Source organism: Macaca mulatta, chromosome 11 (assembly GCF_049350105.2).
Source record: "Macaca mulatta isolate MMU2019108-1 chromosome 11, T2T-MMU8v2.0, whole genome shotgun sequence".
NCBI lineage: Eukaryota > Metazoa > Chordata > Mammalia > Primates > Cercopithecidae > Macaca > Macaca mulatta.
In genome coordinates, this window is record NC_133416.1 from 139,932,005 (window position 1) to 139,948,999 (window position 16,995).

The 16,995-nt window shown below is 63.9% G+C and overlaps 1 protein-coding gene across 33 annotated transcripts in view; it reads left to right on the forward strand.

Annotated features, from left to right (window-relative positions):
- The window catches only part of FBRSL1 (fibrosin like 1), a 96,922-nt gene that overhangs the window by 70,763 nt on the left and 9,164 nt on the right, over positions 1-16,995 (forward strand). For 6 of the 33 annotated variants that reach the window (XM_028830217.2, XM_028830227.2, XM_028830221.2 and 3 more), the window contains 10 exons: positions 9,170-9,215; positions 11,520-11,850; positions 11,942-12,147; positions 12,672-12,740; positions 12,911-13,128; positions 13,899-13,955; positions 14,155-14,250; positions 15,758-15,826; positions 15,986-16,015; positions 16,160-16,231. In XM_028830217.2, the coding sequence (XP_028686050.2) occupies positions 9,170-9,215; positions 11,520-11,850; positions 11,942-12,147; positions 12,672-12,740; positions 12,911-13,128; positions 13,899-13,955; positions 14,155-14,250; positions 15,758-15,826; positions 15,986-16,015; positions 16,160-16,231 (1,194 nt within the window). Of the gene's footprint in view, positions 1-9,169; positions 9,216-11,519; positions 11,851-11,941; positions 12,148-12,671; positions 12,836-12,910; positions 13,129-13,898; positions 13,956-14,154; positions 14,251-15,757; positions 15,827-15,985; positions 16,016-16,159; positions 16,232-16,995 lie in introns of all 33 variants that reach the window. The other 27 variants (XM_028830218.2, XM_077955885.1, XM_077955895.1 and 24 more) reach the window with 13 other exon arrangements.

A 16,995-nucleotide genomic window follows, 5' to 3' on the forward strand; every position in this document is an offset into this window, starting at 1 on the left:
GGCTGTCGCCCCTTCAGACTCAGTTTCCCCTTCTGGGAGCGGAGTGGCAGCTGTCCACAACTTTTTGTTGTGAGGACCGGAGGAGCGGCGCCCACACAGCGCTTAGTGCGGCCGGCGCTGCGCGCGCTTCCCCGGGTGGCCGCGATCGGAGGCAGCGCGTTCGGACCCCGGGCCGGCGGCGGGCGCGGGTAGATCGGCGCCTCGGGGCTGGATTAGTCGGGTCTGCCCGCGCCCCGCCCCCGCCCCGCCCGCGCTCCCGCCTCCCGCGCGCCCAGCTCCGCGCCCGCCGCCTCGGGTCCCGCGCCGCGCCCGACGTCCGCCCGGGGGCCGAGAGCGCACCGAGTGCCGCCCAGAGCGCGCAGAGCCGGCGCGGCGGACATGCGCGTCCCCGGCCCGAGCTCCGGCTGAGCAGGGCACGCGGGGAGAGGGGTCGCCTGGACGGGCCGGGGCCACCCGGGGCCCGCCCTCCACGCCCGCTTCCATGCACCCCGGTTCCGGCCCCGGGACTAGTGGCGATCGCCTGGGGCGCCGGCGAGGTGAGTGCGCGCTGCGGACTCCGGAGAGGGATCGGGACTTTGGGGGACAGGGGAGAGGGAGAGACCGCCCCCAGAAGAGCGGGACGCCCGAGATCCCCGGGCCTTCTGCCCACCCCGCCTCTCCCGGAGCCGAGCGCGGAGACCGCGTCCTCCCGGGGGCGCACGTGGCGGCCGGCGGACAGGGGTGCGGCGCGGCCGAGGGTCCCAGGCCCGGGTCGGGCACCTGGGATCCGGCGGTGTAGGCGGGGCCGAGCGTTGTGGGGGGCGCGCGCCTTTGTCTGCGCCCCGGTGCGGAATCGGCCACCCGGGTTCCCGGTGCCGCGCTCACCTGCCCCGAGTTGGAGTTCTTTGTCTGGGGCGGGGCGCGGCTAGCCCAGGCTGCGCCGCGTGTCTGGCCGAGGCTGCTCCGCGGGTCGGGTCCTAGCAGACAAAGCGCGCCCTGACCTCCGCCCGCCACCGGGATTGTGCACCTCGCGGGGGCTGAGGCTCGCCCGGGCGTCCCCTCTGCCTCTCCGCAGGGACCCTGAGCCTTCGGGCCCGGAGTGGTCCCACCTGTATCCCGGGCTGGAGTGACCCCCTTCCCTCCACCCCACGCGGGCTCAGCGCCGAGATAGGAGGCGAAGGCGGCTGCTCGCGCCTGGGTCACGTTCCTGGAGATCATGGCTGGGAAGTTAACGCGGGTCTGGTGGCCCCTGGGGCTGCCCCCCTACTCCCGTTAGGTCAGCTGGCCAGCGCCGGAAGCCCTGTCCTAGAAGGGAAAGAGCTGAGGGACCGCGTGGGAGAACGAGCCCCACAAGGTGCAGCTCCTGTGTGGTCTAGGAAGGGGCTGGAGCCTGGGCCAGGCCCCCAGAGGGCCGGCCCCGGGTCTGCTCTCAGCCCTCCAGAATGGGCGTGGCTGCACCTGGCCAGGTGTCCAGGTTCTCACTGTGAGGTGGAGGCCAGCTGCGTTCTGGGGCCTCTCCTAGGGCCGAGGACCCCTGGAGCACCCATTCTCAACTTCCCCGAGCAAACTTGTCTGCTAAGTGTAGGGCCCACTGTGGTGTGACCAGAGTGGGTGCTGGATGGCCCCAGTCGCGCGGCCGGTGCGGAGGACCCTCCCCTCCCCTGCAGCCCTCTTGGCTTTGCTGGTGTCTGGGGCGCCCCCTTGTGGCCTTGGGGAGCTTGTGCTCGAGCCTGGGACGTGGAGTGGAACCCACTAGAGTGTTTGAGTCCCAGTGAGGGGGGACAGCAGCAGAGCCCCAGCCAGGGCTCCAACCTGTGGTTACCCTAGAGACGAGGGCCGGCTTTGGAGGCTGTGCTTTGGTGTCTCCCTTTTGGGTTGGCCGTCACACTGCAGGCTGAGCTGGCTTTTCCTCCCTCTGCCCACTTGGGAGGCCTCAGCACCCACCTCCTTTCTGGCCCCTGGAGAGTCCTGGCAGCGTGGTGGGGCCTGCTGCCCCACCCGCAGAGGGGGCAGTTAACAGGTGGGCCACCTGGTGAAGAGGCCGCTCAAACCCAGACGCCAGCCAAGAAGAGGGCCCGTGTGGGTGCCAGAGACGGGGCAGCCCCTCAGATGAGTGTCCGGAAGGCCTCCCAGGAGGATGGTGCAGGCCCAGGCGAGACCCCAGGGGGCTGTGGCAGGCCTGGGCGTTCAGTGCCTGGTTTCTGGCTGGCGTGGAGCAGCACTGGGGTGCATCATCCCCATCCTTGCTGTGTGAGGGGCCCAGATTTGGGGGCCTGGCCCAAGGGAGCGCTTGGTGCTGTCACTGCTGGGGGATGGGCACGGCCAAGGAAGTGACAAGCTCTTTCTGGGGAGCCCCGAGCCCCCTGGAGGCCCAAAAGCTGGTCTGGACTCCTCCCTGCCCACCTGCGCAGACCCCTTCACTGTTCCTCCTCTTTCTCTCGGAGTCCTTCCCGTTTCTGATGCTGGATGGTCACTGCGCAGGCTGGGTCACCAGCAGTGGCTGGATGGGGCAGGGAGGTGGAGGCAGACCCCATGGGAGCCACACTTCTGGGGGATGGTGTTGAGGTGAGCAGAGGGGAGAAAGGCACACGCCCCAACCTCCGGGTCCCCGACTTCCCAGGGGTGAGAGGTTCCTGTCCTTCTTTCTTTGTAATAAGCCAGGATTCGAGGGGTGGTGGCTGCAAGGCTGGGGAAGGGAGAGGGTCATCGGGGCCCTGGGCCGGGGCTGGGAGGGTCCCTGCATGGGGTGCCAGGATCTCCTAGCTTCCATCTGACCCAGCCGCTGCATGGTTGAGCTGGGTCTGAGCAGCGGCCCCCTCGTCTCAGAAGCACATTCTACATCACTGCCTGGGGGTTGGTGGCTGGGGACATTGGACACGGAGTTGGTGTTTCACCCAGCGGGAGGCTGGGCTGCAGGACCCCCGCCACTGCCGGCCCTCAGCAGGTGGATGAACCCCTCAGCCCCACCAGGAACTGCACAGGGCGAGTAGACCATGTAGCGTCAGTGCCAGGAGCTCCGCGTCCCCTCACACCAGCTGTACCGCAGCCCTTTAACACATGCACATGCGGGGCCCAACCACTGCCCCCTTCCAAGGGGCCCACCTTCCTCCTGTGCAAGGGCCTTTTGGGCGCGTGTGGGTGTGGCAGGCCCTGTTCGGCTCTTGCCATCTCACAGGCATGGACCCACTGGTCTTCTCTGTGGTTTGGGCTCTTGCAATATGACTAGGAAGGGCTTCCCATTCCAGCAAGAAGGTGGAATCCACACCTGGTTTTCTCTGATACATTTGATGGTTTTTCACTTTTATGTCTGTGATCTGTCTGGAATTATTTCGAGAAGGGGGTGAAACAGGAGCTTGCTCTGAAGGACCTACGCCACGCCTGGCCCCCACAGCCTGCACCCCACGCCTGGCCCCCACAGCCTGCACCCCACGCCTGGCCCCCACAGCCTGCAGCGTGCACCCCACGCCTGGCCCCCACAGCCTGCACCCCACGCCTGGCCCCCACAGCCTGCACCCCACGCCTGGTCCCCACAGCCTGCAGCCCACGCCTGGTCCCCACAGCCTGCACCCCACGCCTGGTCCCCACAGCCTGCAGCCCACGCCTGGTCCCCACAGCCTGCAGCCCACGCCTGGCCCCCACAGCCTGCACCACATCTGGGGCTCCTCATTCTGCTCTGTGGTTCTCCGTCCGTCCCGGCATCCGTGGGAACTTTGGGGGTTCTCATCCCACTCTTGGATCTCCGTCCATCTGTCCGTCCATCCCGGCATCGTGTCGCGTCGTTTCGTTGGTTTCCAGTGCTGTCATTTACTGGTGGTAAAATGCACCTATTTATTTCTGCGGTAAATGAAGCTATTTTCAGTGTGCGGTTTTCTTTTTGACATATACCTACAACTTTACACCCACCACGGTCTCCCCTGAACCCCCGAGCTCCTGTCCACCCCCAGCACCCCTCCGGCTGTTGTGGCTTGGGCTGCACTCACGGTCACACGGCTGTGTGCTCTTTGTGGTCTGGCTTTAGCTCCTGTGATGTTTCTGAGGCTCACGGAGCGTGTGTCAACAGCTCCTCCATGTGCATGTGTGGCTGAGGCAGGCACTGTCTCGCCACACGCTCACCGTTGACCCGTCTGCTAGTTGCTGGACACGGGTGTCCCTGCCCTCTGGGCAGCTGGGCCTGGCTTCACCCAAGCCCCACGTCAGGCCCCAGTGGACCCTGAGCCACCTCCTCTCCTCCCTGGACAGCAGCGCAGCTCCCTTGGCTGGGTCGTGCGGGATTCAGGGGAAGCAGCTCCCGTAGTAAGGACCTAGTAATGCATGTGTTCCAGATCCCTGCTTGGGATTTTGATGGGGGTGATGGGAAACGTGCGCTGTGGCACGGGGACAGCAGGCCTCTTCCCAACACCCAGTGCCCCTCTGGGCTGGCTCACGCCCTGGCGAGCTTCCTGGCTCTGGGAGGGCCCCTGCCCTCGCCCTCCAAGGTTTTTTTTTTTTCTTTTGAGATGGAGTTTCGCTCTGTCACCTAGGCTGGAGTGCAGTGGCGCAATCTCGGCTCACTGCAAGCTCCGCCTCCTGGGTTCACGCCATTCTCCTGCCTCAGCCTCCCAAGTAGCTGGGACCCAGCTAGTTTTTTGTATTTTTAGTAGAGATGGGGTTTCACCATGTTAACCGGGATGGTCTCGATCTCCTGACCTCGTGAACTGCCCGCCTCGGCCTTCCAAAGTGCTGGGATTACAGGTGTGAGCCACCGCGTCTGGCTGCCCTCCCAGATTTTAGCAAGTTAGAGAGCTGTGGGTCTTGTGCACTTTTCACCAGCCGGCTTCCTAAATCCCTTTTTATTGTTTTAGCCCTAAGAGTCACAGATCATGTTACAGATTGGGGGACAGACAAGCATGGAGCCCCTGTCTCCCAGCACCCAGCCTCCGAGTCAGATGCTCCCCACGCCCTGGTCTCTCACAGCCGTGCTTGCTCGGCAAGCCTGGCTGGCCCCTCCCTGGTAGCGAAGCCGTTTATTTTGTTACCTTTGTCACTATTACATTTCAGCTACACAAGTATTACCAGAAAGCAGTCTCCTTCCTAAAAACTTAAAATATGAGAGTTTAAGCCGAGTCTCTTGTGCCCCCCACCCCAACCATCCCAAGAGGGGACTGCTCTCTCCTGGTGGACACGAGCTCGAAACCTGTTCTACAGTTTCACCAACATGGACGTCGACACTCGCGCACCTGTGTACACACGTGATGCTCATGGACACAAACATCTATGCACACACTGCCACCCAGCTACACACGTACCCGAGTGCGCCCACGTACACGTACCTGAGAGTGCCCACGTACACATACCCGAGAGCGCCCACGTACACATACCCGAGAGTGTGTGCCCACGTACACGTACCTGAGAGTGCTCATGTACACGTACCCGAGAGTGTGCCCACGTACACGTACCCGAGAGCGCCCATGTACATGTACCCGAGAGTGTGCCCACGTACACGTACCCAAGAGCGCCCACGTACATGTACCCGAGAGCACCCACGTACACGTACCCGAGTGAGTGTGCCCCCGTACATGTACCCGAGAGCACCCACGTACACGTACCCGTGTGCCCATGTACATGTACCCGAGAGTGCCCACGTACACGTACCCGAGTGTGCCCATGTACACGTACCCAAGAGTGCCCACGTACACGTACCCGAGAGTGAGTGTGCCCCCGTACATGTACCCGAGAGCACCCACGTACACGTACCCGAGAGTGAGTGTGCCCCCGTACATGTACCCGAGAGCACCCACGTACACGTACCCGAGAGTGTGCCCCCGTACATGTACCCGAGAGCACCCACGTACACGTACCCGTGTGCCCATGTACATGTACCCGAGAGTGCCCACGTACACGTACCCGAGTGTGCCCATGTACAGGTACCCAAGAGCACCCATGTACACGTACCCGAGAGCGCCCACGTACACATACCCGAGAGAGTGCTCACATACGCGTACCCGAGAGCGCCCATGTACACGTACCCGAGAGTGTGCCCATGTACACGTACCCAAGAGCACCCACGTACGCGTACCCGAGAGCGCCCACGTACACGTACCCGAGAGTGAGTGTGCCCATGTACACGTACCCGAGAGCGCCCACGTACACGTACCCGAGAGTGCCCATGTACATGTACCCGAGAGTGTGCCCATGTACACGTACCCGAGAGTGCCCACGTACATGTATCCGAGAGTCCAAGAGTGAGTGTGCCCACGTACACATACCCGAGAGTGCTCACGTTCACGTACCTGAGAGCGCCCACATACACGTACCCGAGAGCACCCACCTACATGTACCCGAGAGCGCCCACCTACACGTACCCAAGTGTGCTCACATACACGTACCCAAGAGTGCCCACGTACACGTACCCGAGTGCCCACCTACATGTACCCGAGAGCGCCCACCTACACGTACCCAAGTGTGCTCACGTACACGTACCTGAGTGCCCATGTACACGTACCCAAGAATGTGCCCATATACACATACCCGAGTGTGCCCACGTACACGTACCCGAGAGCACCCACGTACACATACCCGAGAGCGCCCACGTACACGTATCCAAGAGAGCGCCCACGTACACGTACCCAAGAGAGTGCCCACGTACACGTACCCGAGAGCACCCACGTACACGTACCCGAGAGTGCCCACATACATGTATCCGAGAGTCCAAGAGTGAGTGTGCCCACGTACACATACCCGAGAGTGCTCACGTTCACGTACCTGAGAGCGCCCACATACACGTACCCGAGAGCACCCACCTACATGTACCCGAGAGCGCCCACCTACACGTACCCGAGTGTGCTCATGTACACGTACTCGAGAGTGCCCACATACACGTACCCGAGTGCCCACCTACACGTACCCGAGTGTGCTCACGTACACGTACCCGAGTGCCCATGTACACGTACCCGAGAATGTGCCCACATACACATACCCGTGTGCCCACGTACACGTACCCGAGAGCACCCACGTACACGTACCCGAGTGTGCCCACGTACACGTACCCGAGAGCGCCCACGTACACGTACCCGAGATCGCCCACGTACACGTACCCGAGAGCGCCCACGTACACGTACCCGAGTGCCCACGTACACGTACCCGAGTGCCCACGTACACGTACCCGAGAATGTGCCCATGTACACGTACCCAAGAGTGCCCACGTACACGTACCCGAGTGCCCACGTACACGTACCCGAGTGTGCCCACGTACACGTACCTGAGTGCCCACGTACACATACCTGAGAGTGCCCATGTACACATACCTGAGAATGTGCCCATGTACCCGTACCCGAGTGTGCCCATGTACATGTACCCGAGTGTGTGTATATGCCCGAGTGTGTGTACGTGCCCAAGCACAGGCACATTGTCCGGATGCCACATAACACTTCTTTGCAGTTGCTTCCCCCACACACACAGTGTCCCCGATCTCTCCAGGGTACACACTGCAGTGTGTGTGAACATCAAAAGCCACGCAGTGAGAGAAGCCAATCACAGCAGGTCCGTGTCGCCTGACGGCGTTCACATGGAAGTTCAGAAAGAACAGCTCTGCAGGGACAGAAAGATTTGTGGTTTCCCAGGGTTGGGGTGACAGTTATGGATCAGGGTTTCTTTCTGGGGTGATGACGACGTTCTGTAATTGACCGTGGTGACAGGTGCATCACCGTGAACATACTAAACGCCAGTGAATTGTAAGCGTTAGACGGTGAGTTGGATGGTATGTGAATTACATCTCAGGTCTTTAGTCCATGCGGGCTGCTCTGGCCCAGTACCCCAGCAGGTGCCTTGTCCACAGCAGACATGCACAGCTCACAGTGCTGGAGGCCGCAAGTAGGTCAAGGCATGGTAGAGTCCCTGTGAGGGTTTCCTGGTTCACAGAGGGTGCCTTCTCGCTGCGTCCTGGCGTGGTGGAAGGGGCTAGGCTGCTCTCTGGGGCCCTTTATAAGGCACGGATCCCGTTCGTGAGGCTCCATCCACACTCAATACCTCATGACCTCATCACCCTCCACCTCCTGATCCCATCACCTGGGGGGTGAATTCAACGTGTGAATCCCAGGTGTACAGAAATGTTCAGTCCACAACTCAATGAAGCTGTCTAATCAAAACAAAAACAAGAAGAAACTAGGGGGGAAATATCTGTTTAAGGTCATTCTTAACCAAGCTCATTCCTGAAAACTGCTGTGAAGTCCCCCAGAGCGTGGGACCCTCCATCCACCCCTCCCTATCAGTGGCTACAGGCTCATGCTCTCGCCCTGACAGGCCCACGCTCTCGCCACCCGCTTGTGGCGGGTGGTTGGGTGAGTTTCTCTGGAAGAGATGGAGGAGTGGGGCTGCGCAATTTCTGTGATTGACCCTCTGAGAGGCTCCCCCACATGGCCCAGGACACTCAGCTGCCTCTCAGCAACACTGGGCACCAGGCCTGGAGCTCGGCCAGCCTGGAAGCATAGTGTGGTGTCCACGGGTGCTGGGAGCTTGGCCGGCCCCCAGCACGTAGCGCGGTGTTCTGTGGGTGCTGGGAGCTCGGCCGGCCCCAGGCACAGAGCACAGTGTCCTGTGGGTGCTGGGAGCTCAAATGGCCCCAGGCACATAGCGCAGTGTCCTGTGGGCGCTGGGCACCAGGCCTGGAGCTCAGCCAGCTCGGGAGCATAGCGAGGTGTCCTATGGCCTTGTGGACCCAGATGTCCAGCCTGGTCGGTATCCTGGTTCTCTCACTTTTGCCAAGGCGCCTGTGCTGGGCCGTGGTTGGGAACAGGACGTGTGTCCTGGGGTTCTCCATCATCCACCTCCGGCCTGACAGGTGGGGGTCCACACAGCTCCTGGTGCTGGTTCTCCTGGGAGGGATGCAGATTTGCCAAATGCCAGTGCTCCCCCAGGGCACGCCAGCAGCAGCCTTGGTTCCCGATCCCCCCTCAAACCCCGTCTTCACTCAGACCCCCTCTAGGAAGCCTGCTGCTCTGAGCAGAGAGGGGCCCGTGTGCCGCCGGTGTGAGCACATGTGCACACGTGTGGAGCTCAGGACTAAGCATGTTCACCTCATACATGGGGCATCCACAAGGGCACATCCTGCCTGGCTCTGCTGGAAACCCACCCAGACTTGTGTGTGGGCATCGGGCGCAGGGTCCACGAGGATGAGAACCACCTGACTGCCCCTGACCCCCTTCTCTCTCTCCAGGCATCCGTGGGCTCCGAGAAGCTCTTTGCCCCAGGAACCGATAAAGGTAAGTGGGTCCCCCTCAGCTCAGCTCCTGGGCCTCTGAAGGCACATGGTGCGCCCTGCGTCTTGGTGGCAGGACATCCCCCTGAAGTCTGGGGAGAGATGGCCTAGGGGCCTGGGGTGCAGAACTGGGTCGAACTAGGGTGCTGGGATTGCTGGGAAGCCCCCAGGAGCAGGGGAGAGTAGAGGAAGCCACTGAGCCGTAGGCAGGGCCTGGGCTCCGCTCTCAGCAGCAGCTCCCAAGGTGGAACCGTTAGGAATGCCTGCTCTCAGGCCCTCCCCAGGCTCGTGGGGTCAGATACTTGGGACCAGCTGGCACTGGAGGCCCCCCCGCCACAGGCATCACAAGCACCTGTGGCTGCCGAGTGAAAGAGAAACAGGACTCAGACTCACGTCCCTGGCTTTGCAGCCTGCGAGGCCCTGTGGTGCAGTAGAGGGGCCTGGATAGTGTTTCCAGGCCAGGCCGTCGTACCCTGTGGCCATGAGCTGTGGGGCGGGGTGTCTACGGTCCAGCAACCCTCTCCAGAGGGGGTAGCCCCAGTGTCTTCTTAAGGCCTCCTTGGTGCTGGGATCCTGGGATTCCCACGCCAGGGCCTAGGCGGGCAGCATCTCTGGCAGGACCATGGGGTCTCGGCTCCCACCTCTCTGGGTTTCCAGCTGGAACTGCCCTTTTGCTGGGACAGCTTCACCTGGATGTGATTAGACAGGACAGGCCCTGCCAACACCGGCAGGGATGGGCCCTACTGCCCTGTAGCAGTCATGGCCTTCACCTGCCTTCAAGTTGGAAGCCTGTTCACATCAGAGCATCTCAGCAGAGCAGGTGCAGATGGAGTGGTGTTGGAAGGGGTGTGCATGGGACGGGCCCCAACAGGAGAGGCAGGTGGCTTCGCAGACAGAGTGTCACGCAGGGCTGCTGAATACTCAGCTCGCTGCCGCTGCTGCTGCTGCATCTGGACGGACAATGTGCCAGTGAGGGCTGGAGGTGCTAGAAGGGCACAGGAGGCCTGCAGCCTAAGCCTCTTTCCATCGTGATCACGGCTCTTACTGTGTGCAGGGCTGGCTCGGAGATGGAGAGAGGAGGAGAGGTCCGGTGGGGCTGACCCGGGGGGCTGGGAAAACTGGTGGAGACAGTGCCGTGGGCTCCCTCTCTCCTGTGTCCTCTGCACAGCCTCTCTGCGGTCATTGGGTGGTGGCTGCTGTGGAAGGCCTGACCCCAGATGAAGAGTGAAGATGGGGCTGCTTCCTGCTGCCTGTTTTTGCCTGGGAGGAGCTCCCTGAGGCCCCAACAGACCAGGCTCCATGGTCACATGGGCAGGGGTGGCTGCAGCTGTCCCCATGGGCCATGGCTCCACCATCCCAAGGCCTCAGGAAGGAAGCAGGGTCTGCCAGGGACGTGAACAGGAGGCATGTCGCATTTGGAACCTGGTTTTGCTTCTGCGAAACTGGCCCCCTGACTGTGACAGCTCCTGGCCCCCTGACTGTGACAGCTCCTGAGCCCCCTGACTGTGACAGCTCCTGAGCCCAGGCAACAGGAGCTCCGCTGCATGGACACTGCCCTCTCCTGGCTCCTGGGGACTTGATCTGAGACCTGCCTGAAGGGGCCTCAAAAGGAGGGTTTGGGGTATGCGGGGGTGGGGAGGCAGGCCCCAGAGGCTCAAATGGGCCCACAGGACCTGCGGGGGACATGCCTAGGTGGGCAGAAGGGTGGCGGGTGACGGGCAGTCACGGGGGGGGCAGCCTCCCACCCAGTCCCTGCCCAAGTTTCCGGGAAGTGGTCAAGCCTTCCACGAGGGGGTTCCAGAAAGAAAAGGTGGGCACCAGCTGTGGGCGCTGCTGCTGGGGTGGGATGGACCCATGCCCTGGGCTGGGGGCACATCCAGGGGCGGTGAACATGAGGCATAGGCACACAGGTCCTAGCTCCTGCATTCAAATCCAGCTCCCCTCTTGGGCCAAGTCCTTGATGTATCTTGGTTTTGTCTGTTAAATGAGGTCATAGCAGCCCCTGCCCAGGGACTGACTCCTGCAGGTCCTGTCCTGTCCCTGCATGCACTTTCGGGCAGGTGGGCTACCCACCCCGACCCCCAACCCAGGCCCAGGCTCCCAAGCCAGCTCCCTCCGCTGGGCGGGGCCTGGAGCCTCGGTGAGATCCAGCTGGCTGCGTGGCCTCCGTGACTGCCTCATCTGAAATGGGGGCACAGCAGGAGACCAGACGTGGCCTGGGCACCGGGATCTTCCAGGGCTCTCTGGGCCACCGGAGGGGCAGGGACGAGGCCCTGCTGGTCTGAACGCAGCCACCCTCTCTCTGCAGGCCCAGCGCTTGAGAAGTCGGAGGCCAAGGCCGGGGCGGTGCCCAAGGTGTCAGGCCTGGAGCGCAGCCGTGAGCTCAGCGCCGAGAGCTTCCTGCCCGCGGCCAGCCCCGCGCCCCACGCCGCGCCCTGCCCGGGGCCCCCGCCCGGCTCCCGCGCCAGCCCCCTGGTGAAGAAGGAGCCCCCTGCCCCGCCCCGCCACACCCCGCAGCCGCCACCCCCGCAGCCGCCACCCCCGCAGCCCCGCGGCCTGCTCCCGACACACGTGCCTGCATCCCTGGGCGCCTTCGCGGGCCACGGCCAGGCGGCAGCCAACGGCCTGCACGGCCTCAGGTGGGGTCCCGCGGGGGCGGGGCCCGTGCGGCTCAGGTTGGGGGGCTCTGCAGGGGCCGGGCTGGCAGGCACTGAGCCCCGTGTCCCGCAGCAGGAGCAGCAGCGCCCCCCTGGGCCTGGGGAAGCACGTGTCGCTGTCGCCTCACGGGCCGGGCCCCCACCTGTCTACCTCACACCTGGCGCTCCGGTCCCAGGCGCAGCACCAGCTCCACGCGGCCATGTTTGCCGCGCCCCCAACACTGCCCCCGCCCCCGGCGCTGCCGGCCAGCAGCCTGGTCCTCCCAGGACACCCGGCCGGTAGGTGTCTCAGCCGCGATCTCACCCAGGGCAGGGGTAGGGGGTGTGGGGACACAGCCACCGGGGAGGGGCGCACAGCCGGGCCCCCCACCTGCTGCGGGCTCCGCGGATCCTGGGCACCTCTGAATGGTCCCTCCAGGTGTGCCTTTCCCCAGGGGTCCCTGCTGGGCCACGGGCCGTGTCTGCGTGCGGGGACAGGCAGGACACATGTGCGCACACGTACAGACGTGTTCACGTTGAGACAGGCCCACGGGCCTCCCCTGCTGGGGCCAGGCCTCCCCCGCAGCCTGCTGGGTCCTGAGCCCTGGGAGGAGGGGACCGCACATCAAGCAGGCGCCATCCCAATGGAACCCCAACCGCGAAGGCTTCCTCCCTCGGCCCCCAGGCGCTTCCTCAGGCTCCGAGTCAGCCTGGCCCAGGCTGGGGATGACCGTGTGTCCCGGGATGGGACCAGGACGCTGGCCTGGGGGTGGCTGGACCCTGGCTCCTGGGGAGGGGCTCACCGTGTTCTCTCTTGCCTCTAGATGCCAGCCTGTCGGTCTCATTCAGCCAGCCAATCATGTATTGCCAGCCTCATTCGGGGATTCTGATTGGTACTTGGTCACAGGCTCCTCTCTTACCTGCACCCCTGGGCCCGCACGTGGCGAGCGGCCACCCCGGCTTGGCCTGCCGACCCCGGGAGTGCCAGGTGACTATCTGCCTCGCCCCACCGGGAGCCCGCGGCCAACGTGCCTCTCTGTCTCTCTCTCTTTTTCTCTTGTAGATCACGAGCTGCTCAGGCAAGAGCTGAACACGCGGTTTCTGGTGCAGAGCGCCGAGCGGCCTGGCGCCTCCCTGGGCCCGGGGGCTCTGCTGCGGGCGGAGTTCCATCAGCACCAGCACACACACCAGCACACGCACCAACACACACACCAGCACCAACACACATTCGCCCCCTTCCCCGCAGGGCTGCCCCCGACGCCGCCCGCCGCACCCCCGCCGGTGCGTAGGCTCGCGTGCTGGCAGGGGGCGGGGGCGGGTGTGGGGCAGGGACACGCAGCAGGCACACGCAGACACACGCTCGCACGCACACCAGCCCAGGAGGAGGTGGGGGGCCGGCGGCACCTCTCTGTCATCCGTCCGTCTGTCCGGTCCCCAGCGTGCCCTCTGGTGTCCCCACCCCAAGCTGTGCCATGAGGTCCCCACCCTGGGCCGTGTTCCTGGACTTAGGCAGGCATCCCGTGCCCACGTGCATGGGACACCCTCACACCCGCACTAGATCCCAGTGCCAGGGCTGGAGGCCCAGACAGGCCTGAGGGACACAGGGACCAGGACTCAGGGTGCCTCCCATGTGCCCCGACCCGGAGGCCTAGTCTCAGCAGGGAGCTGCTGGGGGCTCGAGTTTCATCCACTCTCGAGTTTTTTTTTGGAAACTGGCCAGTTTGTCAGTTACCGGGTGTGTCCCCAGCGTGGCCCAGCAGCCAGGGCTTCATGCCCTAGGCCTCAGCCAGGCACACAGACTGCCCGAGTGACCCAAGTTCCCACCCCATGCAAGGGGAGCCTTAGAATGGAGGGGCCACCGTGGCCTGAGACTGAGTTCAGAGCCGTGGGGCTGGCGCTCTAGAGAAACCTGGGACGGCTGGCCGCAGCCACCAGCCTGGGGAAGCACAGCGCCGTCCTGTCACTGCCCAGCCCGGCCAGGTGGGCGGGGGCCGGGGCCCAGCGAGGGTGTCGTGTGTGCGGGGCCTCACCTTCTCCTCCTTCCCTTCCAGTTTGACAAGTACGCGCCCAAGCTGGACAGCCCCTACTTCCGACATTCCAGCGTGAGTGTGAGTGTCCCCAAGGGGCCCGGTGCGTGTCGCTGTGCACGCAGGCCCTGGCTGCGGGCGGGCAGGTGGGGCTGTGGGTGGATGGGGCCGTACCTCGCCTGGCCTTGCCCCTGCTGCGTTGGTCCCACCTCCTGGTTACAGGCAGAGGGTGAGGTGGGGACTTGGGCCTCCCACTCCATCCGCTCTCCTTCTCTTACAGTTCTTCCCGTCCTTCCCTCCTGCCATCCCGGGACTGCCCAGCCTGCTCCCACACCCCGGCCCCTTCGGGTCCCTGCAGGGTGCTTTTCAGCCCAAGGTACCGCTGCCCCAGCAGGTGGGGCAGACACAGTGGGTGGGGGGATTTTGGAGGGAGTGCATGACAACCTCGCCAAACTCTGTGCCCACAACCACGACCACTTCCCTCCCTTGTACTTGTCGTCATCTGGGTGCTGGCATGAGCAGCCCTGGCTAGGGTGGGTGGCCCTGTGGTCTGTGTGTGGCCACCGTGGGAGGGGCAGGGGGTCTGACCTGGGGGCAGCCCTGGGAGGTGGTGGGACCGTGCAGAGGGCACACTGTGGAAGCCTCGATGGAGAACGTTCCAGTCCTTGGCAGGAGGCCCCAGTGTGGACGGCAGCCTCACCGGCTGTCCACACCACAAGGAACTTGGTTCTCACAGGGCCGTCCACACCGCAGGGAACCCAGGCCTTACGGGGCCGCCCACACCACAGGGGACCCAGGCCTTATGGGACCATCCACACCGCAGGGGACCTGGGCCTTATGGGACCGTCCGCACCTCGGGGGACCTGGGCAGCAGGAGGTTGTGTGCCACCTCAGCCAGGGGAGAGGGAACCCTCCTCACTGTCCCCGGCCTTGTGCTGTAACCCCACCCTCCACGGAGTGGCACACACCTCAGTCCTGAAGCCTCCTCACCTGTGGGCCTTGGGTTCTGAAGACGGGGCCTGGGCCATCCCCAGTAGCTGTCAAGCCCTTGACCTCATAGGACCCTGCAGCCCCCAACTCATTGCCCACAGCTGCCCTGAAGGCCCCAGCGCGCACACCTGGGCTCACCTGGGGCACCACCCTCCCGTGGATAGGCAGATAGTGTTTCCCAGGACCAGGCACCCCCAGGCACCAGAGGGTCTTGGGCCCCCAGACCCCGTGGTTGAGGAATTCGGAGGAATGGAGAAGAGGGGATGCATGTGGTTCACCCGCAGATGTCGAGCAGGGACCCCCAGACTGGGACTCTTGGGGGCACTGCCCTGAGCCCAGACAGCCAGGACACTGAGGCCCTGAGTCTGGGAGGGAAGGAATCTGTCCCGGCGTCACCCTGAGCACAGCTGCTCCTGGGCAGGGCGGGAGCCCAGAGGGAAGGGGTAGTTGAGCCAGTCTGGGCAGGAAAGGAGTGTGGTGTGACGGCCAGTCTTTGCTTTGGGACCTCTCTTTCCCTGGCATCCCTAGTGGGAAACGACCATCTTCCCTTGGCCCATCCAGGCTCACAGCAGCTCGTCCTGGGCTGGAGACTAGGTTGGCACCACTCCCGTCCAGGTGGGGCTGACTCGGCCCTGGCAGCAGGTGGCTCCCCGGGGAGGGTCACCCACCTTCTCTGGCAAGAGCACCTTCTTCCCACCTTTGCAGAAACTGGCAGGCTAAAGGTGTGGTGGTCCTGCGAGGGAGGCCAGGCTGCCCCTGGGTGACAGCGTGTGGGGCCCCACAGCAAGGCAAAGCAGGGCACAGGCCCATGCCAGACCCAGGAAGCCCTGAGGTGTCCTCCTGCCTGGGCTGCCCCACGCACACACAAGTTCTCTCTCTCTTTCTCCCCTCAGACTTCAAACCCCATTGAGGTGGCCCGCCGGGCTGGTGCGGTTCACACACTCCTGCAGAAAGCGCCTGGGGTAGGTGTCAGTGGGCACCCGTCCCCACCCCGGTGATGGCCTGCCCCGGCCCGGCCCTGGGTGGGCTGGTGGCCACAGCAAAGGGGCCGTGTCCCCTGCACCCCCAGGACTCGGCCTCCTGAGGGGCCTGGACCTAACACTCCTTTCCTGTCTCCACAGGTGTCTGACCCGTACCGGGCGGTGGTCAAGGTGAGTGTGCGTTGGGAAGGCCTGTGGCAGGGGAAGACTCTGGTGCCTCCGGGGTGGCCTCGGGGGGCCCGTGATAGGAGGAGTCTGCGGAAGACATGGGTGGGGGTGATGCCAGCCCCGCTGAGTGCTTCCGTCCTGTCTCAGAAGCCGGGGAGGTGGTGTGCCGTGCACGTGCAGATCGCCTGGCAGATCTATCGCCACCAGCAGAAGATGAAGGTGAGACCACTTGGGCTGGTGTGGGGTGCTTGTGGACCCCTGTCTCCAGCCTGGTTGGGCCCTGGAAGGCCAGGCGTGAGGCGGGTATGTTCACACGCATGTGCACGAGTGTGATCCTCACGCATGAGCCACCTCCCCCTTCGTCTGGGCACTGGGCTCTTACTCTAAGCAGGTCAGCGAGGCCACAAGGCAGTGCTGGGTGCCCGGGTGCTGCAAGGCCCTCCCCTTGGCGAGGTGTGCCGGCTGGGTCATGGGGAGCAGACCAGGGGCACGGGGTGCCGCACCAGTTCCCCACGTCACTGGGGTACCTCTAGGGTCCTCTGCCCTGCCCCCACTCCCTGCAGCGATGGAGTGCCTGCTGTATTCCTCGGTCTTCAGCAGTGACCTAGGTGGACCCTGGGCGCTCACAACTGATGTGCACCTGGGAAGGCTGAGGAAGGAGGGCCCTGTGGGCAGCTTGGTGCTGGACCCATCAGGCTAGGAGCCGTGGGGGCAGGATAGAGTCCTGGGAGGCCAGGACAGCGGGACTGTGGCCTCAACCCCGTGGGACCCTGTGCCTCTGCTGTGCCTGTGCTGTTCTCGATGACACACATGACCTGCGCACACAGCTCTTAAAAATTGTTGTGTCCTAAATGCCCTTTGGGAGAGGTATCAGCAGGACGAGACTCAGAGGAGAATGCTGTGTTTTGTTTTTTTTTCTTTGAGACGGAGTCTCGCTCTGTCGCCCAGGCTGGAGTGCACTGGTGGGATCTCGGCTCACTGCA